At 34.2% G+C, this 27,152-nt stretch overlaps 2 protein-coding genes across 9 annotated transcripts; both read right to left on the minus strand.

The window, feature by feature from the left end:
- Window positions 1-3,684: 3,684 nt before the first annotated feature.
- Window positions 3,685-11,542, minus strand: LOC107808979 (uncharacterized). 6 transcript variants are annotated; one of them, XR_001653298.2, is made up of 10 exons: window positions 11,374-11,541; window positions 11,189-11,267; window positions 10,360-10,439; window positions 10,174-10,240; window positions 9,926-9,997; window positions 6,284-6,490; window positions 6,002-6,185; window positions 5,793-5,929; window positions 5,335-5,546; window positions 3,685-4,161 (listed from the first exon to the last, which is right to left on the minus strand). XR_001653298.2 is itself a non-coding variant. In XM_016633549.2 (8 exons), the coding sequence occupies exons 1-8, from the start codon at window positions 11,447-11,449 to the stop codon at window positions 5,924-5,926; spliced, it is 750 nt and encodes a 249-aa protein (XP_016489035.2). In that variant the 5' UTR covers window positions 11,450-11,542; the 3' UTR covers window positions 5,679-5,923. The 6 variants fall into 6 exon arrangements, 2 of the variants coding, with proteins under 2 accessions (XP_016489035.2, XP_016489034.2); XR_001653297.2 differs by lacking the exon at window positions 3,685-4,161 and adding an exon at window positions 5,197-5,240; XR_001653299.2 differs by lacking the exon at window positions 5,335-5,546.
- Window positions 11,543-15,060: 3,518 nt separating this feature from the next.
- Window positions 15,061-26,329, minus strand: LOC107808980 (serine/arginine-rich splicing factor SC35). 3 transcript variants are annotated; one of them, XR_001653300.2, is made up of 10 exons: window positions 26,088-26,329; window positions 25,892-25,970; window positions 25,140-25,219; window positions 24,954-25,020; window positions 24,705-24,776; window positions 17,615-17,815; window positions 17,328-17,511; window positions 17,118-17,255; window positions 16,562-16,881; window positions 15,061-16,141 (listed from the first exon to the last, which is right to left on the minus strand). XR_001653300.2 is itself a non-coding variant. In XM_016633550.2 (8 exons), exons 1-8 carry the CDS (start codon window positions 26,161-26,163, stop codon window positions 17,250-17,252), a joined length of 765 nt encoding a protein of 254 aa, XP_016489036.1. In that variant the 5' UTR covers window positions 26,164-26,329; the 3' UTR covers window positions 16,976-17,249. The 3 variants fall into 3 exon arrangements, 1 of the variants encoding a protein (XP_016489036.1); XR_001653301.2 differs by having other exon boundaries at window positions 16,562-16,943; XM_016633550.2 differs by lacking the exons at window positions 15,061-16,141; window positions 16,562-16,881 and having other exon boundaries at window positions 16,976-17,255.
- Window positions 26,330-27,152: the final 823 nt, after the last annotated feature.

A 27,152-nucleotide genomic window follows, 5' to 3' on the forward strand; every position in this document is an offset into this window, starting at 1 on the left:
GAACACCATGAAATGCAGAAGAAAGATGCAAAGAAAAAACGATATCTAGTAAATAGAACATGCACTGACAAGCGAAGTAGTAAAACACAACATTGTCACTAGCTACCCTAGACAAAAACCCTATGTGGCCAGTCCCACAATGGTAAGAAGTAAGTCAAGACTTAACTACATCCTAACCTACAACTCTACTACTCGACCTCCACATCTTCCTATCAAGTGTCATGTCCTCGGAAATCTGGAGCCTCGCCATATCCTGTCTAATCACCTCTCCCCGATACTTCTTAGGCCGAGATTCAGGAATACAGCAAGAGATGTCATTGTGGGATAGATTGATGTTTGCCAAGTTCTGCAAATGGGCTAACTGAGGAGATATCCATTAAGAAGGTTATGGCTCAAATCAAGTGCTCTTAGATGAGTTATCATCCCTATCTCCGCTGAAATTTTCTGGTCAAACTTGTTGTTGCTTAGGTTTAAGAGAAACATATATAAGAAAAATGAGTATATAATATTGACCAAGAACAAGAAGGAAACAAAAAACAACTTATCAAAAATACTGTGTCGTGGCAAGCCACTGTCTTGAAAGCAATTTCGGCCCGACTGGGTGCAAATCGTTAAGACCGGTCGTTCCCCAAAGTTCCACAGCACCTCCAAACACGTGCACTCGTGGGTGGAAGTTTGGAATTTGTACAAAACAATTGCTCAGAAAATAGTTGAAGAAGAAAAGAGATGAAGGTGTTTTCAGTGTCAGATTATTCACAAAGAAGACAAACTTTTGTAGGCAAAGTTGTTGGACAGTTACACGTGAAGGAATTAATCTAAAGCTGTTACAGAAATTAAATGGAGTCGTTACAAAAATTAACTACAGCTGCTATAAGAATTAAACAAAGTTATTGCAAAAATTAAATCATGGTTGCTACAAAGTACTTAACAAATTGGATGTTACAAAATCCAATTCAATGAGAATGAATTTGGACATATTCTGTATTTGGATACTTTTCTAGTATGCTCAAAAAATGAAGAAATAATTTTAGCAAAACTAGGGGGCAAATCGACCCGTTTTGCCTTCAGGACCAATTTCTCATGTGCCCGAGACTATTCCCTTTTACTAGCTCTTTACAAGCCCAATAAAGAGTAATTCATTATAAAGAGAAGAAAAAGACTTTCCACAACCAATGAGGGGCACTTTATCTTTCACAAAAGACAAAGAAGTAAAGAAGGAAAAGGGACTACAAAGAAATCTTTGACTTTGCATTACCATCTATAAATAATACCAACAACATGTTCATGTAATCTCTTATAAATCGCAGTTGCTATCATCTACTTATAAATCCCATAGATACCAGCGACTTATAGATCGTTTATAAATAACATTATACTACTATGTTATAAATCGCATTTCCTTCAGCGACTTATAACTGCAATTATAATTTACGTCTTGATCTATTATATTAATATATTGGACTTATAAATCACATTTTCTGTATTCGACTTATAAATCGCATTCGCAATTAGTATTTGCGACATCACAGTAATCGTTAGTAATTACTCTTTGCGACTTATAAATCGCATGTAACGTAATTAGTATTTGCGACTTATAAATCGCAAGTTGTAATGGCAATTAGTATTTGCAGATTTATGCCTCATTTATTTTTTTAAGATTAAGATGTCTGAATCTGAATACATATCTGAATATGAAGATGTGTATTAAGATTAAGACATCTGAATCTAAATACACACCTGAATATTAAGATGTGTTTTAAGATCTGAATACTAAATTATTAAGACTGTTTATTTTTTAAACATCTGAATATATAGAATTTATCTTTATTTAAAAATTAATAAACATAAATTCAAATAAAATATTAATTAATCTAATATTCTATCAAATAAAATGCTAGAGACGGTGGTTGGTGGTGATTTTGGTTGATGGTGATGGTTCTGGGTAGTAGCTAGTGGTGAGTAATAGCGATAGCGATTATGGTTGAGGATGGTGGTGGTGGGTGGTAATAGTTAATAATGGTGGGTAGTGGTGGTGGTGGTGGTGGTGGTTGTGATTGAGGAAGGTGGTGGTAGTTTATAATGGTAGGCAGTGCCGGCTATGGTTGTTGATGGTGATGGGATGGCTAGTTGTGGTAGTTAAGGTGGATGAGTTTGTGGTTGTGGTTGAGAATGATGGTGGTGGGGTAGTGGGGATGGTGGATAATGGTTGTCGATAATGGTGGCAGTTATGATTGAGTATGGTGGTGGTAGTGGATGGCATGGTGATAGTTGATAATGGTAGACGGTGGCGATAATTAATAATGAATGTAAATGATAGTATCTTAATGAAATTAAGTCTTTGTTATATATCTTAATCATACAAATATTTCCAGACTCATTAAGTGATTGAGAATTACAAAAAAACAAACGCTTAATGATTAAGATTCAAAGCCGATTTGCGATGGGATTATTCCTGCAATCTGATTGAAGGACAAGTCAAGATAGACAAGATTAGTGAGCTTTCCTATTTCAGGTCGGATGGTGTCAGAGAGTTGGTTCATGCTAAGATTAGCATATTCAAGAAAAGGGAGAGATGAAAATGGAAAATCATTGAGTGTGCGAATGACACTAGCATTCGTAATATTCAACCTGTTTACCCTTCCATTAGCGCATATAACTCCATGTATACCAGCCCTTGCATGCATCAGAACTTGCCACTCTAATGCTAGAAGAATTCTTGGCACTTAGTGTCCATGAAGCCAATAAGGAATTATTCTGGTTTTGGAAAGTTGCTTTCCACTTTAGGAGAGCATTTGCTTCTTCAGTGGAAGCAAAAGTAACTGTGAAAAGATATACTGAAGGAAAGAAAATATTATAGGAACCATCATCATGGCTAAAGAATGAAATTAGGTTGTTTGATTTGGTTTGTAATGAACTCGTGTGTTGGGTAGAGTTTATATTATGGTGAATATCATTACAAGTCATTGGCATTTAATTCTCAACTTGTGAAGTAGAAAGACTTTGGAGTCGATGAGTTAATGTCTCATTATCCATGAAAGTAAATACCAATGAAATATGTACAAATACAACTGAACCATGTAGTTGGACAAAAGGCCCCAACCTCAGTTCTAGACCAACTCGATCTGAGACACCATTACTTTCTAATCTCTGCTACTAGTTAACATATAGTCATGTGCTAATATACTGTCTGCCTTTATATTTGGGGTTCGTGGCTTCTGCGCATATATTTTTTTTCCTAATAAGTAGTTTTGTTTTTATGCACAGCCTCTTCGGCCTCCGAAAAATATGTGCAACGCCTTTTCGAGGTTATGAATTCAAATGCTGCTCATTATTTTTCCTCTCCAGCTTTTTTCTTGTTTTTCCAGCTAACGGAACACTAAGAGAGCGAGGGTTGAAGTTCATTGTACCTTTTCTCTTTTGCTTCTTAAACATTAGTGTAAAAATCAGTACTTATTATGTAAATACATTACACAATTATTGAAGGGAAGACTGATACTTTTCTGTGCTTGAGCAGTTAGGAGGTGAACTAGTATGCAGCGCAATATGTGGTTAATCTTCAGTATTACAAACTGTCGGCTAGTCAAACAGATTTGGTAAATACTTACCAATGTTTGCACGAACGCATATCTACTATAAATTACCAGGTGATTTAATAAGAAAAGAATATATATAAATTACCCATGGTTACGTGATAAAATATGTGCAAACATATATCATATATCTATTGGTTTATAACAAACATCATTTGTACATTTTATATGGACAATTGTTCCATTGGCGAGTTCTAGTAAATGCCGTTGGATCACAATTTTATTTTAAAAAGATTGAAGAAAGAATAACAAAATGTCCACTCTCCATCGTCCACAAAGCTGACAGTGGTCTTGGCAGGAATGTCCATTGGTTCGTCAATATGGAATGAAATTGAAGGATTATTCTTTCTGCTGCAACATGGAAGTTTGCCAATTGCAACAGGTAAGGTAAAAGAAAAATAACAGGCCCATCACCCACTTTGCTTTTGAACTCTCATCACAGCCTCATTAACCAAACATAAAGAGCCGACCCTGCTAAGTATCGGGCAACAGGAAAATCCGAAAGCTCCCTAAGCAACATCTTGATACCTTTTCCAACATCCTCATCAAGCTTAGTCAAATCCATAGCCATCTAGTAAAAATGTATTCGTCCAATATGGTAAGCAATTAATTAAGCACATGCGGTTCAGAAACCCTATGAAAGGGCACAAATTCCCGGTGAGACAGCACCATAACACAGTAATATCCCACAAACCGAATCAACTAGAGATCTAGTACACCATCATATTGGAACCCTAATAGAGATGGTATCACACCCGACTACAGTAATGAAAAATACCCTAGCCGCTATCACATAACCTCGCCAAAAAAGGCACCTCTATATGCCACTGGAAAGTTCTACAGTGATTTCTAACACAAGTGCCAATATGAAGATAACAAGAAAGGTGAGTTCAGTGTATCCAGCAAAGTGCAGGTGGAGTCAAAGGTTAGGTTTGATAAATTAGCATTCTCACTGTTGGCAACGTGCACATGTTCCATTAAAAAAGTAACCACTAGGAGACTAGGTCACCCAGCGCAACATAAACACACAACTTAGCTCCTGCAGAAGGTGCATGAACAGCATCCAGAGGATCCAAATGAACACATTAAGCAGACCATCAACACCAAAAAGCAGCATCAATTTGATAGGCTATCAGCTAACAGCAACAAAAGATCTACAGGGATCAGCTAGAATGTCATGCATATAAGCATGAACTCATGCGCTGTAACATAGTGCAACTATCATTAGCTTAATTATAGGAGCTACGCTATGTACTTGAAGAACATTTTTAACACCATAGAGCACATAAAAGATACTAGAACCAAGTATTAACAGATTGGGAAATTCATTATTTATTTTATTTACTTTGATAAGCATAAGATGAAAAAATCGTAGCAGCTCGATGTTTACGGTCAAACAATCACTACGCCTGAACTCATTGATTCAGTCCAATATTGATATCTCTACTCAACATAACAAAATCTTGACCTGCATTCAACTTCAATATACAAATGTGGTTTTTTCATCTTTAAGATGATCATAGCTAACACCTTCTCAGGGCAAAATATGAAGTTAAGGCAGAAAAAGGAAATGACTGTCAGGCCAAGGGCATAAACCTAGCGTGACTTCAGAAATTCAGGAGTTTCTTATCCTTACTGATCATGAGCATCCTGAACATTTGTATAGAAAACGATAATTTGTCACCAGCAACAAAACTACAACAGCAAAGCTAAAACAGCATCAACAGCTACTGCCTTTGCTTACCATTTAACCAACAAACAGTAGTATATCACCAGCAACAAATTATAAACAGCCAAGTTAAAACAGCATCGACAGCTGCTGCATCTTCTTGCCATTGAGCTAAGAAACAGTAGTTTGTGACCAGCAACAAAATTACAACCAACAGCAAATAAAACAGCATCAACAGCTACTGCATCATCTTGCTATTCAGCCACATTGACTTTTCACGGACCCAGCTATAGAAGGCCAATAATTTTCATCATAAGTAAATTACCACAAGGTATACTACTACAATATATGCAGTACACTTTGAATAAGAAAAGCAATAAGAAATCAAATAAAGCCAAACAGAAAATCCACAAAAGCAGTAATTATAAACCAACAATAGATATCTCAATATCAGAACACCAATCCATAATACCAGTATGCAGAGGTAACATCAAAGTTCTGGTATGGATCAAGTACAACAAAAAGAGTTAAACCTTATAAATAAGTCAGGCCAATCAGTTCTAGCAAGCAGAAAATAGATGAAAGGTCCTTCATTTGGGAATGTCCTCTTGATACGCAGCATTGACCAAAGCCAGATGACAATTGTGGCCTCCTCCTTTGCTACTTAATCCTACAAAAGCAAATGATGTTTTCTCATCACATTTATACTATAATAAAACAATGTACGACAGCCACAACTTACATCAGCATCAGAACATGGCAAGGGGCTGCGAGAACCAGCACGTCTACCACGCGGTGAGACACTCTTGGGAGTTGGAGACCGCTCCTTGCGATTACGACCATCTGGACTAGCATCCCTAGAAGGGGTTGTTCTGCGTGGAGAAGGGCTCCTCCGAGGACTGGGGCTACGACGAACAGGAGAGGCACTTAAATGTAAAATAACACGTCAGACAAAGCTTATGAGATTGCTTTCCCTGGGGAAGAGAGAGATAAGAAACAAAATATTTAATTATAAAAAATCTACCTTCCATGAGACCGACTTCGGCTGCGCCTCTCTTCATCATATTTACCCCTTCCACGAGCTTTGTGATAATCCGGGCTGCGGCTGCGGCTTCTGCTCCGCTGACGGTAATCTTTGTCTCTTCCACGGTACCGATCACGGTCATACCTCCCCCCACTTCTACTTCGGCTTCTCCTTTTAGAATCCTTGTCCCTATAATGATCTCGATGCCTAAGATAAATAAACAAATAAAAGAAGGTGAAGTTCAGATTGTGAAATACCGCCCCCTACAACCTCTTTTAGCTCAGAAAAATGTCAATCATTTAACTCAAGTACCACACAAAAGTGGGAAGCAAGATTATGTGAACACTTCCACCTTGTTTTGGAGAGGTCATAGGTGATAGCAGAAGAATATCAACAAATGGAGAACAAGAAAGAGGTAAGAGAGTATTCATTTTAACACCAGTATCCATTCTAAAACCCAATTATGTTTATCCACAAAAGCTCAAATTTTAACTATGCCTTGATGGGATCACCACATTCCACACCCATAATAGGTTTTGAAGTTATAGGTTGTTCTGAACACAATCCCAAGCAGATAACCGATATTAGTATCCAGCCAGGTAGTAGGTGATGATGCTGAACATATAAAGGAATCACCATCTAATCAAAATGAAACATGATTTCGCAATCCTACTCAGATATTTTGACTCACATATTTTGTAGTGTTTGCAGTGTAGATCGTAAAAAAAACATTAACGGCAGGAAGCAAGTATATACCACAACATTATTTATTATCATAAATATTAATGACAGGAAGAAAGATAACAACTTTACTGATTTCCATACTTCCCTCTCTTACCGAGATGGCTGGTACATACTACAAAGACGAATTGAAAGCATGAAGGCCAAAATAAAGTCATTATCAATTCAATCATTCAACTCAACAAGAGGAAAAAATCTTCCCCAAAAAAGGAAAGCTTAACAAAGCTGCCGATTTATTAAGGGAAAATTCCATGTACAACAGCTGATGAAGGAGGATAATTTTACCTAAAATTCAGAAAACAGTCACCAAATTTTTTTCAAGAAAAAGATCATTCAACTAGTTAGGTTTGTCAACTGAAAAGCTACGGAAGCATCACCATCTCCCTTCCATTCCCTACTCCAGATCATCCACATTTTATTAAGGGCGGAAAAGGACAGGGAATTTCACGAAAATCAATTGCATAGCAGTTTTCACATGTTTTGATTGCAAAGAATCATGAGACCCAAAATAGCATCTCTCAAGCAGGCAGTAGAATTTTCTACTAGTAAATCCTGCAGCCTGATTTTAAAGGATCGTTTTAAACCTCCACACTCTGGTTACCAAAAGAAAAATTCTGATAATTCTTTTGACATCAATCAGTTAAAAATCAAAATTTGTAAATCTGAGCAACGGAAATGTTTGTCGATAGTATAATGTTAAGAGAAATTGGCAAAAAAATCTAAATCTCTGAATGCCTTAAACTATGTTTAATTCCACGAAGAGGAGTGAGAGGAACTAGTATGTTCACTTCCATAAGGTTGGAGTATTTTGATATTCTACTCCTAGTTGATTAGTGCTTACAGAATAATCTATATCTATATTATATTAGTCATTTGATTATGTTCCTAATATTTAGTAATAATTGTCTAATTAATTTTCTAACATTTAGAACTTTGAATCAACTAAAATTTTAGTTATTAAATCTTTCCTTATTTGAACCAAGTAAAACTACTAATATGCAAAAATTTAAAATCGAGTAAAATTTTACTTACCTAAAGTCCTTTTTTTATGATCTATTATTTCGACATGAAAACACTTAAACAATAACAATTAATTAATAAAAAGGTATATCTTAGTACTTGAAAATTATTTCTGTCCAAGTTTTTGCACCAACAAATATACGTGTACCATTATATTTGGAATGTTCGTTTCTTATGATTTTGTCCTTTTGTATTCTTTTCTGCAATCTCTTTGTTGTTTGTGAATTTATTAATGTAAATTAAAAGTTCTTATCAAATGTGGCTCATTAATTTATTTCTTTTGTGTTTTAGTTCCTTAGTTATTGACGGCTTGTAGTGCATTACATATCAAGTTAGTTATCGTATAATATTAGTTTAACATTAGTCATTTTAGACTTTATCATTGTCAATTATACATTATACTTATTTTTCTATGAGTTATAGGGTTAACCTCTTCATTCTCAAAATTTCTAAAAGACCAAAAGTATCAAATTTTTAATTCATTTTATTTGGCAAGAATCTTTGAAGAGTTGACAAAAGTATAAAGGAAAAAATATTTAACAAAATTTAATTTTTCAAATTTCATGCTTAAACAAAGTGTGGTCATTTTGAATTTAATACAGATCAACGAAACAACAGTGATTTTCATAAGATATTTTAAAAAATATACTCTTTACATTCACATAAAATACAGGTTTATAACAATATAGAAGTTTGCATTGTTAAGTTGTTTTCTTATAGAAGTGCTTTAAAATATCCAAGTTAACAATGTGAATACAAGTTAACATATCGTTCTACTTTTTCCAGGCTCCCAAATACAGTTAAAATTACAATAAGGCATCCAAGGATGTTTTCATACATGATTTCATTCTTTATTGAGCTAGCTTGTATAATATCGATATTCATAAGTTTTAGGCGCTTAAACTTCTTCTCTTAATTTTTGTTTTATAAACTTAAAATACATTATTTAACAATAATATTTATATAATTTTTAAAAAGTTTATACTTATTAACATGGGAACACGTGCAAAGCGCGTACCCTAAGACTAGTGTGAAATAAATAGATAAACTCTTAATTTCAGTGCATTTTTGAAAGTGTTGGGATAAATAATTTTAAAAAAAGAGAGAGAACTAGGGAGGGCTATCAAACCCTTTACAGTTTTAACTTCTAGTAGTCTTATACTTACCAGATAAGGACAAAACTCTACTCTATTGTTTCCCCTACCACCACCAGCTCTCTTTTCACCTCCAACTAAAGACAGTGTTAACCTGTTTAGTATTCTTTGAGAACCTTTAAGATCGCTTCTCTTAATCATTGTTATTAAAAGCCATCACTTCATCATGATGGAGGGTTATCGCTTCAAGGAAGCCGCGTGCTTTAAGAGGTGTGCACTTCAAATAATGAAGCGCAAATTAATATAAAAGAAAACAACGATTTTTTGAATCTCAATTTGGAGGAGTTGGATATATTTTGGAAATATTATGTATTGGTGCTAAAATTAGTTATTCTAATTGTAATTAATTGTTATGATACTAAATTCATGTATGACATTTTTTCTTTTCCATAGATTGCGCGCTTCAAAGAAACATAAATAAATAAATTGCGTGCTTCATTTCAAAGAAGTTGTGCGCCTCACTTCTCGCTTTTCACTTCAAGTCACATGGACCTTGCTGCTTCTTTTCACTTTTCGCTAGTAAAAACATTGCTCTTGACGTAGAAAGAACACATGATCACAAATTCCCATGAAATTCTTATAGGAAATATCCCCAAAGTTTGATTATGAGTAATCAATAGAGCTCAATGATCAGGATCGCATTAACACAAACAATTATATTCCAATTGAAATCCAAATGTCCACGATAGGACTTTAAGTGGACACAATTAAATAATTAAGCTCTTACCTTGATCTAGGACTACGGCTTCTTGACCTTCCTCCTGTCCTATTTACAGGCTCCAAAATTCTACCTTTGTCACTGATAAGAAAAAGAATCCTAGTCTCTATTAGACATAGTTTTATTGCCACAAAACAAAAGGTTATTACAACTCAATTTATAGGGTAAGATGCACCTAAATATAGAAGAATAAAAACCACAACTTTAAACAAGGAAGCTCTGCAACTTACTGAATATTTGCATCAAATAAAACTTACATTCTCTCGGCATTTGGGCCGTACTTTGCAAATCGAACCATTATTTCTCGACCATCTACAACTCTTCCTGTGCCCAAATATTGGTGTGATCAAGAGCAACATAAGACTACACCCAAAACGTAATATCTACAAAAAGTTTGAAGGACTAAATAACTTAATTTACATATTAGTGATCACTTCACTTACCATCGAGCTTTTCCACTGCCTTTTGAGCCTCATCCTGATACTTGTAGCGCACAAATGCAAAACCTCTAGAATCTCCAGTCCTAAAGCACCAAATAAACATTGTACATGTCAAATAATAGAGACACCACTACATCTTTGTCTATCTCCATACCAAGATAACACCAAGACATCATCTGTAGGTCTCAGCTCATAAGTAATGTAAAACTATCAGAAGTAACACCTTGAAGAGGAGAAATCATTTCCTCGCTATTTCACTTCAATATTTATATGATGGTACCAACTACACGCTGAACTTATAATATTTTTTCTATGACGATAGTGTTCGAGCCAAGTTGCGCGCACCTCCGACTATCCAAAACGATACCTGCATCCTCCCACCTAACAGTACAGGTACCCGGTAAAGCTGTTCACCAAGGCGTAGGCGGATAGGAAGAAATAACAGTTTAAAATATTAATTTGACTTATGTATTATATTAATGGTAGTTAAATTAAAATTTCAGGATAATGTTTGAAAAGTTAGTTTGACAGAGAATATATCAATTATCAGATGAATTTGAATTTTCGAAAGTTCCAATGTAAATGAATTTGAGCTCATCAAAGTTGTAAGTAAAGTATAGGATGATATAATTAGTTTAATGATGTCTAACATTTAATTGAGACATACCATATAACCAAGAAGTAGGATGGAGAAAAGAATACCACGGTAATAAAGAAATAAATAAATAAATAAATAAATAAAGACAACAAACACATAACAAAGATACCGGTTTGCTCAATGACCCAAAGAAAATACATATACAAGCAAAGGTAAAATAGAAAAAGTAAGGACCTTCGGTCTCTAGGGATAAAGACATCGACAACTTTTCCATACTTATCGAAAAGAGGAAACAAGTCATCAGCAGTGGTACCTGTACAAGCAAACAATGATTGAGTAATATTAGATTCAACAACTTTGCAACACAAGAAAAAAAAAAATTGCTAATTGGTAAATAAAGGGAAGAAGGGGGTAATTACGGAAAGTAACGTTGAGAACGAGCAGAGAGAAGGTATCTTTGATGTCCGGAGGGCCTGTTCTTCCGAAGTGAGACATCGCCGTTAGCCGGAGTGAATGACTGATAATAAGGTAGAATGGTGTTAGGGCTTGGTATCGGGTTGGAGAAGATAATGTAGTCTGTTTGTACCAAATTGGCCTTGACTTGTTTGCTTAAATTCAGTTTATGCCTCATATTTGGAGAAAAGGACACGAATAGTCCCTTATGTTTTAGGATTGATATACATTAGTCTTAATACTATACCCACAAGCAGTTTCGGTCCCTTAACTTTACCAAAATAGAACAATTTTAGTCTCTGCTATATTTACAACACATGGAGATAGTTATTTTTCACGAAGTTTATCTATAAAAAGTATGTAAACCGTTTAAGTTGAAGAAACCATTGGGACGATTTTCTCAAGATTCATTTCTCTTAATTCACACCTTAAGGAAAATATAACTTCAAGATCTCAAAAACAGAAGTGTTACTTAATTCAAAGGCAAAAACATTAATTGATTCACTATTTCATTTAATGGACGATAAAAGGAAACATATGAATGGGTTCAATTATAATGAATAGAGCTTTTTTTTGAGACTAGTTATAGAGTACGTGCCACGTATAGCCTAGCGATTATTATAAAATTTAAATGTAATAATCTTTAAATATAATGTATAAATTAAAATTACTTATTTACCTTATAAATAAAAATCAAAGCTTATAGAAAGTGCAATTTTTAATTCTGGATGATTGTTATTATAATTAATATTGTGAAAGGCCTTTTGTTCCTCCTTTGTTTAACTTCCTTGGAGAAGGAAGGGAAGTTACCCGCTAAAATTCAAAGGATATTTTTTTCATAAAAGAAAAATATTGAAAATCCAATTCGCTTATACTCATAATGAAGACTCCTAAACCTATTAGAGTTCTAGGTGCACAATATTTAGTTTCCTACTTTGATTTCTCCAATTTAGGTGTCAACTTGAGATTTTTCTTTTTTTTTTGGTGTTAATTACTTTTTCAAACAAGAAAAAAATTAATAATTAAAATTTTACTTGAATTAAATTCCTAAATATTAGGAAAGTAAAATTAAATTATAATTTTGTCTAGTGTGAAATATTTTTTTGAAGGGTAAAAAAAGATGATAATATTTTATTAAGGGGTTTCATGCTTTTAATATAGTATTAGTCTTAGAATATGCGTTTTGCGCGTGTACCCATATTAATAAGTAAATAAGTTTAAAAATCACTTAGATATTATCATATAATTTGTTAGAGTTATAAATTAAAAATTTTAAAAAAAATTTATAAGTTCCTAAAAATGATGAATGTCGACTCTATTTAGCTAGCTCAATAAAGGAAATAATCATGTCATGCTATCGTCCGCAAATCCTTATTGTGATTTTGAGGACTTTTCTGGGAATATTTTATGAAAATTGTTGATATTTTATTGACTTAATGCTGAAAATAAATAACACAAAATATTATTATTGTTATTCTTCGAAGATTTGACAAATAAAATAAATTAAAAAATTTAATTTTTTGATCTTTTAGAGATTCGGGAATGAGAAGTTTAGCTTATAGCTCTTAAAATTTGATACGTGATAATCTAAAGTCTAAAAATGAGTAATGTTTAGTTAATATTTTATAATAAATAATTAGAAACTAAATATAGAGACCTATTATTTGCTGGAACAAATGCGAAAAAAGAAAAAAATAATTTATGACAACTCAAATAGAATACATCTTGTCATTTGTTATTTCATATTTATTGCTTCAAGTTTACATTTTACCAATTAGACTCTTAATACTATATTATAACTGGATTTGCTTTATTGGTTGATTAGTTTTAGTACTAATGTTCTTTCTATAAAAATAACTTTATGTACCCTAATTAAGAGTTTGTCAAATTGAAAATTTATTTTTCATGAATTTAGAAAATAATTGAATTGGATTCTTTTGCTAATTAGTTGTATAATTTAGAGACTTAATTACTTATTATCAATATTAACAAAAATAATACATTTTTTATTGATTCAAATTCTTAAAGGTCATCTCATGATATAAATATCTAACTATAGTTATAATTTTATCCACTATGAATTACATGTTCAAAAGGTTTAAAAAAACTAATATGATCATATTTCACTATTGAATCTTTGTGTTTGCAGAATAACTAGTGTTATTGACTCTTGCCAATTACCTTTATGATCTCTCTTTCTCCCTATCTCTTTATATCTTTTATATTTTTAAATATATAGTTGCTTGTTCTAATTGGTAAATGTAGTTTTCAAAAATCATGTAAAAAAAATATTATTTGGGTGAAAAGTAGCCCAAATTTGATATGCAGATGTATTATGGTTCATATATATAGTTCAAAGTTAATATGTAAAGAATTATAATTATATTACATTTTTAAATAAATAAATAAATTATATTAGATAATTAATATATTAAATAATTTTAAAATCCTATATTAAGATCTTTTACATAGTTCAAATAAGAAAATAGATAAAACTTTAAGTAATTTTGAAAAGGGGATAACTTTCTTAAGTATATTAACCATTATTTTTATAAAATTAGCACATTACAGTTTGTTATATTTTTTTCTAAGTAAATAAATAACTTATATTATATATTTAAAATAATAATTGATTTTTACTTCCTATTTAAAATTTCTTACATATTTCAAAGTAATGATTAGACAAACAAACTTTAATTGATTTGGAAAAAAGGATAACTTTTTAAAGTTTTTGCCATTATTCTACGTTTAAAATTTGCACCTTTTATACACCATACAAATTGGTTGGTATTATATTTTATCGTCCTACATATTTTTACAACTTCCACAAATACTAAACATGGAAAGATAATACTACTCATTTTAAAACCTAGATATTAGGACTTCTTACCTAGTCCAAATAAGGAAAAGTTTAATAACTAAAATTTTATTTGATTTAGAAGTCCTAAATATTAGGGAAATAATTAAAATTATAATTTTGTCCAATGTAAAATCTATTTTTAAAGTATATAAAAGGCGAACAACATTTCGCTAAAGGTTTTTGTGCTTTTAATATAGTATAAATAGATATGAACGAGGGAAATGGATTTGGAAATGTGTATCTCAATTGTTTCTTTAGTTTAAAAGATTCGTAAATTTCTAACAAGTAAAGCTGCTTCATATTGTATGGTTAAATTCGACAAACTATGTGGATTATACTTTTTATACGTAAAATCATGGAAGAACTATACATTGATTATTATTTAGTCCCTTTGGGAGTAGTATCTACCACTAACCATTCTAATTTTGAGGTCCGGGCCATTTCCAGGCATCTTAAGATTTACTGAAAATCGGCCAAATGACATGCCTGTCAAACTAGAAAACATGTCTTTGGAATACGAGAGTGGCGCTGGAATTGGAGGGGCACATTTCTGTGCATTAGTTTTGAAGGGAAAAAACGGCGTGCACTGTGCAGAACAAATTGCGGTTTTTGAGTACTACAAACTGTCGGCAGATCTTGATAAATTATCTAACTACTTGCAGGTGCTTACACCCAACCAGGTGCTATAATCATTAGATAAATATCAATTAACCAGAGACAGATAAGCGATAAATAGATGTGCAGATATATGCATTACTGGTTTTCTGTAAACACCAAATGTGAACTAAATATTTAGTAACAATTCTGTAAGGAGAATTGTTCAATTGCTTGTAAATGTCTATTATCATCCGATCACAATTTGTTTTAAAAGGACTGAAGAAAAGAATAATAAATGTCAACTCTCCATGGCGTGGAAAGCTGACAGAAGCCTTGGCAAGAATCTCCATTGGTTCGTCAATACAGAATGAAATTGAAGGATTATTCTTCGTAGAGCAACGTAAAACTTTTATCAACGGCAACAGGAAGGCAAATATATATGACATGGCCATCAACAACTTTGCTTTTGAACATATTACTGCCTTATTAGCCAAACAGAAAGAGCCAATCCTGCAAAGTATTCCCCGTAACAGGAAAAATCAAATGCTCCCAAAGCAGTATCATGTTACCTTCCCAAACTTGCTCATCAAGCTAGTCAAATCCATAGCCATCTAGCAAAGAGTACTTGTCCAATATGGTAAGCACATACCATTCCGAAGCCCTATGGAAGAGCACAAATTCCTAGGGAGAGAGTACCCTAACACAGTAATTTACCCCACTACATCAATCAACCAGAGTTCTAAAACACCACCATATTAGAACCCTAATTGACAAAGGGTATCACACTCGACTATTGTAATGAAATACCCTAGCCGCTATCCCATAACCTCACTTAAAAGGAGATCAAAAGCCCTAATTCCACCTCTAAATGCCATTGGTACATTCTACTGTGATTTCTATACACACTTGCCAATATGAAGATAATGAGATACATGCATCAAGCCACTAGCAGACGGAGTAAAAGAAGGTTAAGTTTTGATAAGATTAACATTCTCACAGGAAACCATCAGATCTCCAAATCGGCAATGTGCACATGTTCCACTAAAAAATAACCAATAAGAGACGCAGATGGTGTATATCTGAGGTGACTCAGCACAACATAAACACACAACTTAAGCTCCTGCAGAAGGAGCATGAACAACATGCAGAGGGTCCAACTGAACACATCAAGCAGACCATCAACACCAAAAAGCAGCATCAGTTCGATAGGCTATCAGCTAACAGCAACAAAAGATCTACAGAGATCAGCTAGAACTTCACGGGCATGAACTCATGCGCTGTAACATAGTGCAACTATCATTAGCTTAACTATAGGTGCTATGCTATGTACCTGAAGAACATTTAACACCATAAAGCAAATAAAGATACTAGAACCTAGTATTAACAGATTGCGCGATTCATTATTTATTTATTTTGATAAGGGTAAAAATGAGAAATCAAATCAGTGCAACGTTTAAGATCAAACAATCACTACATCTGAACTCATTGATTTGGTCACATTGAAATTTCTACTCGGTATAACAAAATATCGACCTGGAATCAACTTCAATAGCTACACTTGAACATGTGGATTTCTTTCATATAAAGAAAGATAAAAAAATGACTGGCAGGCCAAAGGCACAGAAAAACAAAACGACTGGCAGGCAAAAGGCATAAACCTAGTATGACTTCAGTTATTCAGGAGTTTTGATCCTTACCGATCATGAGCATCCTGAACATTTGTATAGAACCCGATAATTTGTCACCAGCAACAAAATTACAACAGCAAAGCTAAAACAGCATCAACAGCTGCTGCATATGCTTGCCACTCAACCAACAAATAGTAGTATGTCACCAGCAACAAATTATAATCAGCCAAGTTAAAACAGCATCTACAGCTGCAGCATCTCCTTGCCATTCAGCGAAGAAATGGTAGTTTGTGACCAGCAACAAAATTACAACCAACAGCAAATATAACAGCATCAACAGCTGCTGTATCATCTTGCAATTCAGCCACATTGATTTTTCAGGGACCCAACTATAGAAGGCCAATAATTTCCATCATCAAGGTATACTATCACAATATTCCATGCAAGTATACTATGAATAAGAAAAGAAATAAGAAATCAAATAAAGCCAAAAAGAAATTCCACCAAAGCAGTAATTATAAACCAACAGTAGATATCTTAATATCACAATACCAATCCATAATACCAGAATCAGAGGTAACATCAAACTTCTGATATGATCAAGTACAACAAAAAGGAGTTAAACCTTATAAATAAGTCGGGCCAATCAGTTCTAGCAAGCAGAAAATAGATGAAAGGATCCTTCATTTGGGAATGTACTCTTGATACGCAACAGCGACCTAAACCAGATTACATTCGTGGCCTTCTCCTTTGCTCCTTAATCCTACAAAAGCAAATAATGCTTTTTCATCACATTTATACCGTAATAAACCAATGTATGACAGCCACAACTCACATCAGCATCAGAATGCGGCAAGGGGCTGCGAGAACCACCACGTCTACCCCGCGGTGAGACACTCTTTGGAGTTGGAGACCGGTCTTTGTGATTACGTCCATCTGGACTAGCATCCCTAGAAGGGGTTGTTCTACGTGGAGAAGGGCTCCTCCGAGGACTGAGGCTACGGCGAGCAGGGGACACACTTGATGTAAAATGACACGTTAGACAACACTTCTGAAAATAGTTTTCCATGGGGGGAAGAGAGAGAAGAAGAAGAAGCAAAATAAGAATAGAAAAATTTCTACCTTCTATGAGACCGGCTTCGGCTGCGCCTCTCCTCATCATATTTACCTCTCTCGCGATCTTTGCGGTAATCTGGGCTGCGGCTTCTGCTCCGACGACGGTAATCCTTGTCTCTCCCACGGTACCTATCACGGTCATATCTGTCCCTACTTCTACTTCGGCTTCTCCTTTTAGAATCCTTGTCCCTATAATGATCACGATGCCTAAGATGAAAAATAAAAGAAGGTGAACTTCAGATTGTGGATACAACTCTTCAACAGCTCAAAGCAAAATGTAAATCATTTAACTCAAGTAGCACATTAAAGGGGAAGCAAGATTATTTGAACACTTCCACCTTATTTTGGAGAGAAAATGGGTGATAGCAGAAGAATATCAACGATGGGAAGACAAGGAAGAGTTAAGAAAGTATTCATTTTAACACCAGTAGCCATTCTAACACCCAAATATGTTCCACTTCCACAAAAGCTCGAATTAGTCATACCTTGATGGGATCACCACATTCCACACCATAATAGGTTTTGAAATTATAATATCCAGCCAGGTAGTAGGTCAGTCGTTTTGCAGGGTTTGCAGTCTAGATTGCTTAAATTAATTAAATGCAAATGTTTTCTACCATTTAATATTGAAAATAAAAAGATTAATCACAGAAAGCAAGTAAAATAACGACATTATTCATTATCATGAACATTAATGGCAGGAAGTAAGATAACAACGTTACTAATTTCCATATTTCCCCCTCTCAGCTTAACATATTGAGATGGTTGCTACATACTGCAAAGAGGAATTGAAAGCATGAAGGCCAAGTAAAGTCATTATCAACTCAATCAATAACAAAACTGCCAATTTATTAGGAAGGGCAAGTTCCATGTACAACAGCTGAGGGGGGAGAAAAATTTTACTTAGAATTCGGAAAACTGTCTCCGAAAAAAAAGAATTTTTAAAAGAATCCAACTAGTCAGGTTTGTCAACTGAAAAATCTATGGGAACGTAGGCTAAACCTAAATTGCTCGGACATGGCAATTTCGGTACCGTACCGGTGTCGACACGACACTGACACGGGTAAGGGTGTGGGATTTGTGTCGGATCCGGTCAAACTAGATCGGGTGCGTTGACCAAAAATTTGGGGAAATTGATTTCCCTAAGTAAAGATTTGAAGAGATGGGAAACGAAATACCTTCAATTTCGCTGCTATGTAGTAATTTATACTAGTTCTTTTGTCTCCTTTGAAGCTTTTTGTCTTGGTCAATCTTTGAGTTTCCATGCTGCAAGTTTCTGAAATCAAGAGCTCTGTGTTTTTTTTAGGGCAGAGAAGCTGTTGATGGGTGGACTACTGGACTGAGGCATATTGGGAAGGGCTCGAATGGGTGTGTTGTACTGGAAAAAACCAGAGACATGGAGAAGGTTTTGTTGGGGAAGATGATTAAGAAGGACTGAAGAAAGGCGCAGAGAAGAACGGCGCAGAGAAGAACGATTGAAGAAGAAGACCTAGGAACTAATTAGGAGAACTAGTTTGTTAATTGATACATATATTATAATATTTTTCCACGTTAGTTTATGAGATAAATATTACAAATATTATATTCAAAAGTTTTAAGTTTATAAAAATTAGAGTTTTAGTTGTACCAAAATAATTAGAGTTTTAATCAAAATAATAAACAATTATTTAATTGTAAACTAAATTTTCTTTTTTTATGCTTTAAAGGCACACATTTTTTTATGTGAGTAAACTTCATATATATTACAAACAAGTATTTACTCTAAATAAACAAATTCTATTAATTAACCTAATAATACTATTTATAAATATTTTTTCTCTATTAATTAGCATATTATTTTTTTGACAGAATATGATCGCGCGAAGCCTAGAAAAATTTATAAATTGTACATAATAAAATTGAACCCTTTGTTCTCCATTATATGCTATGTTGTGACACATATTGTAAGGGTAATTATAAATCACATGATTTGAGAATGAACTAAAATAATTTAGAAAAATGTCAAAGAAGAATAATCGCAAATTTTAGAAACCAAATCAAGAATTAGAGCATTTAAGAACACTTCATTTATATTAGTTAAAGTGAATATGAATTATTTGTATTCTTATAGTATATTTGATTAGGACCGCCAATTAATATCGAGCTATCGAAATACTTGAAATATAATTAATTATTAATGGTTAAGGTTATATAGCTTTCCGACAAATTACATTAATCGAATAGAGTAGAAAACTCTTCTTGTTAGATTGTTTGTTCTTCCTATAAAATCAAGTGGGTAAAAATCTCATTTAATAGTATAAGTTTTGATATAACGAATTGCACAAAGTTTAATCACATAAATTATATATTTGATTAGGGCTAAAATATAGATTTATCTAGTTATCTATTAATAAGGCATACAGCACTACGATGATATTATTCTTAAATAAATCACATTTATCACATTAATAAATGTCTATTTAATGTTAGTATATACGTTAGTCTATATGTGTTAGTGTATGCGTTAGTCTATAAATCACATTAGCATTAGTCTATTTAATAAATGTTTATTTAGTTGTTCCCCCACCGTTGGTTTTCCCCCCAAAAGTACAAAAGTGACCTATAAGGCTACTAATTCCTTTCAAAAGTATTTTCTCACCAAACAAAGTCCCTCAAAAGTCCAAACGCCTGTTGCCTTCATCTTGTTTACCATTCCAAACGCCTACTGCCTCCAAAGTCCATTCCATTTTGCTGCATCTTCATCTTCTTCTTTACCATTTTATTTAGCTCTTAAAAATGTCTTCTTCTACCTCCTTAACAGCAAATCAAAAGGGGAAAGGTTTGTTAAGGCCAATAAAAAGTGTAGGCTCCGACTTTGATGATAAACCTCTTTGGAACCATGTCAAAGTTCTTTCACTTACTCCAAATGGTGGTGGAAATAGAATATGGTCATGTAACTATTGTAACAAAAGAGTTACGGGATCATATTCTAAAGTCAAAGTCCATTTGTTAAAAATCTCTGGTCAAGGTGTTCAAATATGTAAAGAGATAAGCAAAGAAGTTTGTGAAGCTTTGAAGCAAGAACATGAAGAAGCTGAAAATAAAAAAGCATCTGTACAACTTGATGCGAGGAAAAAGTCGGATTACGTATCGCTTCCTGAAGGGTCGGATTTATCGCATTTTAAAAAAAGAAAAGGTTCAAACGTTGGAGCTCTAGAGAAGTCGTTCGGCATTGAGAATAGAAACATCGCCGACAAAATGGTAGCCCGCATGTTCTACGCTTCAGATTTATCTTTTAATTTTGCCAAGTCTCCTTATTTTAGAAAGTATTCAGAGTTTTTGGCAAAGACTTCTTTACCCGGTTATGTTCCGCCAACGTACAATAGGTTAAGAACTATCATTTTAGCTCAAGAAAAAGCTCATATTGATAGAAAATTGCAACCTATTAAGGATGCATGGAAGAGAAAAGGATTGTCTATTTGTTCCGATGGATGGTCGGATATTAAGAGGCGACCATTGATAAACATAATGGCGGCTTCTAGTAGTGGTCCAATATTTTTAAAATCAATCAATTCAAGTGGCGTTGTGAAGGGTGGAGAATATATAGCTAATTTGTTCATTAAATCAATTGAGGAAGTTGGTGCAAGTAATGTTGTTCAAGTTATCACCGATAATGCAAGTAATATGAAGCTTGCCGGTTCTACGGTTGAGCAAACTTATCCACATATATTTCGGACACCATGTGTTGTTCATTGTTTGAACCTTGCACTAAAAAGCATGTGCCAACCTTCCGAAAAATCAACTCAATTTATAAAATGGATTTTAGATTTGATTGATGAAGTTAGTAGCTTGAAAAATTTTGTGTTGAATCATGATATGGCTCATGCTCTTTTTCAAAAAGCATCCAGCGTTGTCTTTATTGAAAGTTGCCGAAACGAGATTTGCATCTCATGTTGTCATGACTAGTCGTGTTCATCAAGTGAAAGCATCTTTGGAAAGAATGGTAATGGATGATGATTGGAGAAACTATAAGGGAGATAAAGTGATTTAAGCTAAAACGCGTGAAATTAAATCCCTTGTAATGAATGACGAATGGTGGGATAAGATTGAGTACTTTTTAAAGTTTACCGAACCAATTGTGTCTATGCTTAGAAGTGCCGATCTTGATGCTCCAAAGTTGCATCTTGTTTATGATATGTGGGATACAATGATCGAAAAAGTGAAAGCAATTATCTTTGAACAAGAGGGAAAGGATCTTATTGTCGGGCAATCAGACTTTTTTTATACAATTCAAGAAATTCTTGTTGTTAGGTGGAATAAGAGCAACACCCCTTTACATTGTATGGCACATTCTTAGGTACCAAAATACTACCATGAATCATGGCTTAAAGGGGAAGGCAATGGGGTTCGAAGGCTTGCTCCAAATGAGGATAGAGAGATCTCCTTAAATAGAGTTAAATGCTTTCAAAGATACTTTAAAGATTCAAATGATCTAAAACAAGCGTCTTTAGAGTATGGAGCATTCGCAAGTGGTAGTGGTTTCTTTAATGAGCCTCATGTGGTTGAGGCTATGATGTATGAGGAGCCTCTATCTTGGTGGGCTAACCATGGTGTAAACGCTCCACTTTTGCAAAGCTTGGCGTACAAATTGCTTTCACAACCGGCTTCTTCTTCTTGTTGCGAAAGGAATTGGAGCACCTATTCGTTGATCCATAGTATCAAAAGAAACAAGTTAGAGACTTTTAGAGCCGAAGATCTAGTTTTTGTGCACTACAATCTTCGCTTGCTTTCTCGTCAAAAAGAAACATATACAAGTGGCCCAAGAGCAAGTATTGGGATGTGGGTATGTCTATAGTTTATGTTTTCTTGAATTTATATTTCCTTTAGTATTTTTTTTATTTTTTAAATCATTTTTATTTTAATTGTGCTTTAGGTGGAGATCGTTTTGATGTTGATGAAGCCACCAATGATCTACTTGACTTATCAATCGATGAACCTCAACTAGAAGGAGTCATATTTGAAGAGGAGATTGAAGATGTGCAAGAAATTGATCTTGAAAATATTGAGGAAGAATGCTAAATGTTATTGTTCAATTGTTAAAACTTAGTAGTTATCCTCTCCTACTTTTTGTTAGTCTATATAGTTCAATGTTAATGTAACTTTATATGGGAATGCTCGAATGGTGATTGCAATTGTAGACTTGTAGTTTATTTTTGCCTTTTTGGTGTTCATACTTATTTTGATTGACTTAATGAGAATGGCTAACTCTTCATAATTTGTGACTTGTCAGAGAAATGCTAATTGTTAAATGATATTTACATCTTTTATTCTCTATGTTCTTGTCAAGGTCATGTTCTTCGACAAAAACAGTAAAAGCCTAAAAGGTATGTTTTCAGTTTTCTTTATCATTATATATCCAACTCTTTTACTTATGTAATTATATGATATTTATTATGTTTTAATATACTTTGTGTAACTTGTAGGAGAATATGAGAATGGAAGAAAATCAAGAAATCGCGCCTACAACTTGAGAATAAAAATCCACACTTTACAAGTTATAGGTAAGTATTCCATAAAATTTCTCATAATGTAGAGATATTTTTATTTTTGAATTATTTTTAGCCGGATCCCCGCACTCGTGTCGGTTCTAGGATTCGTATCCCCGAATCTAAAAATTTCCATCTCAAAGGATCCGACCTCTAGATCCGCACCCGTGTCGGACACCCGCACCCGTGTCAGAGCAACTTAGGGCTAAACATCACCATTTCCCTTCCATTTCCCTACTCCAGATCATCTACATTTCATTAAGGCTGGAAAGGACAGGGAATTTCAAGAAAACCAATTCAACAGCATTTTTCACATGTTTTGATTGCAAACGGTCATGAGACCCAAAATAGCATCTCTCAAGCAGGCAGTAGAATTTTCAACTAGTAAATCCTGCAGCATGATTCTAAAGGATCGTTCTAAACCTCAACATTCTAGTTACACGAAGAAAAATTCTGATAACTCTCTTGACGTCAAAATCAGTTGGAAACCAAAATTTGTAAATCTGAGCATATGAAATTTTTGCCAACAGTATAATGTTATGCAATTGGGAAAAATAAATCTAAATCTCTGAATGCCTTAAACTATATTTAATTCCACAAAGAGGAGGGTAGGCCCAAGAAAGAGGACCTTGATTGTTCATTTCTATATGGCTAGAGATATTTTATATTCTACCCCTAGTTGATTAGCACTCGCAGAAATTAAGTAAAAAAATAGATAAACCTTCCTTATTTCAGTCCAATTTTGAAAGAGTTGAAACAAAGAGAAAAAAAGACTGGATGGCTATCAAACCATCTACTATAACATCCACTAGTCTTATACTTATTTACCAGATAAGGGAAAACTCTACTCCTTTTGTCTCCCCTTCGCTCACCAGCTCTCTTCTCACCCCCAACAAAAGACAGTGTTAACCTGTTTAGTGTTCGTTGAGAACCTTTAAGATTTTTTCTCTTGACCATTGTTATTAAAAGTCATTGCTTCATCGCATTGACAAGCAAAGGGTTATCGCTTCAAGGAAGCCGTGTGCTCGAGAGAAGTGTGCGCTTCAAATAATGACGCGCAAAGTGATCTAAAAGAAAAGCAAGCATTTTATGAATCTCAACTTGGAGGAGTTGGATTAATTTTGGAAATATTGCATATTTGATGGTGAAATTAGTTATTTTAATTGTAATTTGATTTATTTTTTTCGAGAAAGGTAACAATGATTGTAATTTGATTTTTACTACACTAAATTCATATATGCCATTTTCTGCTTTTCCATAAACGTCGTGCATCAACGAAAAATAAATACATAAATTCTGTGCTTCACTTCTGGATTTTCGCTGCAAGTACCATGGACCTTGTCACTTCCTTTTCGCTTTTCGCTTTTAAAAACATTGCTCCTTAGGTAGAAAGAACACATGATCACAAACTCCAACGAAATTTCCTATAGGAAATATTCCCAACATTTGTATGACTAATCAACAGAGCTCAATGATTAGGATCACATTAACACAAACAATTATATTCCAATGGGAATCTCGATGTTCACAACAGGGCTTTAAGTGGAAGAACTAAGTAAATAAGCTCTTACCTTGATCTAGGACTGTGGCTTCTTGACCTTCCTCTTGTATTTTGTACAGGCTCCAAAATTCTACCTTTGTCACTGATCATAAAAACAATCCTAGCCTCCATTAGACATAGTTTTATTGTCACAAGCAAATGGTTATTACAGCCCAATTTATAGGATAAAAAATGCACCTAAATATACAAGAGTGAAAATCACAACTTTCAACAACGCAAGCTCACAACTTAATAAATATTTGCATCAAATAAAACTTACATTCTCTCAGCATTTGGGCCGTACTTTGCAAATTGAACCATTATTTCTCGACCATCTACAACTCTTCCTGTGGCCAAATAATAGTGTGATTAACAGCAATATAAGGCTACCACCCAAATTGTAATATTCAGAAAAATATTGGAGGACTAATAACTTAATTTAAATGTTAGAAATCACTTCATTTACCATCAAGCTTTTCCACTGCCTTTTGAGCCTCATCCTGATACTTGTAGCGTACAAATGCAAAACCCCTAGAATCTCCAGTCCTAAAGCACCAAACAAATAACAGAGTTTAAAATATTAATTTGACTTATGTATTATATTAATGGTAGTAAAATAGAATTTCAGGATAATGTTTGAAAAGTTCGTTTGACATAGAATATATATAATGAAAACCCTCAGGGGTTGGCCTGGTGGCAATTGACTTGAGCCTTGGGGTTTGCTCCCTTTCAAGGCCTCAAGTTCGAAACCCACTGGGTGCAAACAATTTCTGAGGGCCATCGGACTGGGTAAAACCTGAATTAACCGTGGTGCACTTGCGGGAAACTCCTTGCCGAGGGTGCACAATTGCGGGAAACTCCTTGCCGAGGGCCTGTGCACCCCCGGGATTAATCGGGCTCAAAGAGACTCGGACACCCGGTGCAAAATCAAAATATATAATGAATTTAAATTCTCAAGTGGCAAAGCAAATGAATTTGAACTCATCAAAGTTGCAAAAAAGTATAGGATGATATTATTAGTTTAATGATGTCAGACATTTTAGATCGTCCTAAAATAAAAGGTGGGTCATATTAATTGAGACTATTATGATATAACCAAATAGGATGGAAGCAAAACGGTGATAAAAAAAGACAACAACCCATAACAAAAGTTTACTCGGTGACCCAAAGAAAACAGTACATATTACAAGAAAAAGGTTAAATAGAAAAAGTAAGAACCTTCGGTCTCTAGGGATAAAGACATCGACGACTTTTCCATACTTATCGAATAAAGGAAACAAGTCATCAGCGGTGGTACCTGTACAAGCAAACAGTAACAGCAATTGAGGAAGAGTATCAAATTCAACAACTTTGCAACAAAAGAAAAATAAATTTGCTAATTGGTAAATATAGAGAAAGAGAAAGGGGTAATTACGGAAAGTAACGTTGAGAACGAGAAGAGAGAAGGTATCTTTGATGTCCGGAGGGCCTGTTCTGCCGAAGTGAGACATCGTCGTTCGCTGGAGTGATATGATAAAGTTGAATGGTTAGGGTTTGAGCTATAGGTTATGAATGCTGCAGAAGACAAATGGTGCCAAATTGACTTCAACTTATTTGCTAAACTTCAGTTTATGCCACCTATTTGGAGAAAATTACAAGAATAGTCCCTTTTGTTTTGAGATTGGTCTAAACTAGACCTTACCTATATAATAAGTGAAAGCCTTTGGTACGACCAAGGGTACTTTATAGTAAATAAAAGCTGCTTTATGGTTAATTGTGAGGTGTCTTTCAACCTTGAAAGACAAACACGTGTTGTCTTTGCTCTTCCATTTGTGGTTGGGCCTTTGATGACGATTCCAGAACCAAAGTATGGTTCTTTTGGACTCAAACAATCATAACATATAAAAAAAAGGCACCATAATATGTATAGTGTGGTTATTTATTACGTTATACCTTAACGGCACGTTTATCCGTTAAGGTATAGCGCGGTTAATAACCTCGCTTTATTTGAACTTAAATGGACGGGAAGGTATAGCGCACATATGTACCGCGCTATAGTATATCCGTTAAGGGATGCTGAGGATCTTTCACAGGCGCATGTTTGTTTGTATTACTATTATTTATATTTATTTTTATCTCATTGATTAGTCATCAATATCTAAAGCGTTTTTATTTTTTTTAAAAGACATCATCCTCGCCCGTCACGGAGGCCACTTTGTACGATACCGGCACGCCTGAGACGGATGATTATATTCAGGAGCCCGCCGAGACCATGGTAAGACCATTAAATTTTTTTAGCTAACACGTACATTAGTAATATATATTTCATATACTAAAACATTATCACCAACATCCATTTGGTTCCGTATACGCGTTATTTTTTGCACTTGTCGTTGACGCAAATACTCCTTGTTACACACCATTTTAAATGGTTTCGGCAGCCAATAATGCTCAGCACCCACTGGCTGCAACTGTCCACTGTAGGTGTTTAAGTATGCAG

Source organism: Nicotiana tabacum, chromosome 12 (genome assembly GCF_000715075.1).
Source record: "Nicotiana tabacum cultivar K326 chromosome 12, ASM71507v2, whole genome shotgun sequence".
Taxonomy (NCBI): Eukaryota; Viridiplantae; Streptophyta; class Magnoliopsida; order Solanales; family Solanaceae; genus Nicotiana; species Nicotiana tabacum.

Excerpts from the sequence above, each read along its gene's own strand:
- LOC107808980 (XM_016633550.2), bottom strand. The coding sequence starts at position 26,163 with ATGTCTCACTTCGGCAGAACAGGCCCTCCGGACATCAAAGATACCTTC. Across the intron at positions 25,971-26,087 it reads CGTTCTCAACGTTACTTTCC|GTACCACCGCTGATGACTTG; the intron begins GTAATTACCCCT and ends TTGCTTGTACAG. Across the intron at positions 25,220-25,891 it reads TTTATCCCTAGAGACCGAAG|GACTGGAGATTCTAGGGGTT; the intron begins GTTCTTACTTTT and ends TTGGTGCTTTAG.
- LOC107808979 (XM_016633548.2), bottom strand. The coding sequence starts at position 11,449 with ATGTCTCACTTCGGAAGAACAGGCCCTCCGGACATCAAAGATACCTTC. Across the intron at positions 10,440-11,188 it reads TTTATCCCTAGAGACCGAAG|GACTGGAGATTCTAGAGGTT; the intron begins GTCCTTACTTTT and ends TTGGTGCTTTAG. Across the intron at positions 6,491-9,925 it reads AGCCGTAGTCCTAGATCAAG|GCATCGAGATCATTATAGGG; the intron begins GTAAGAGCTTAA and ends TATTTATCTTAG.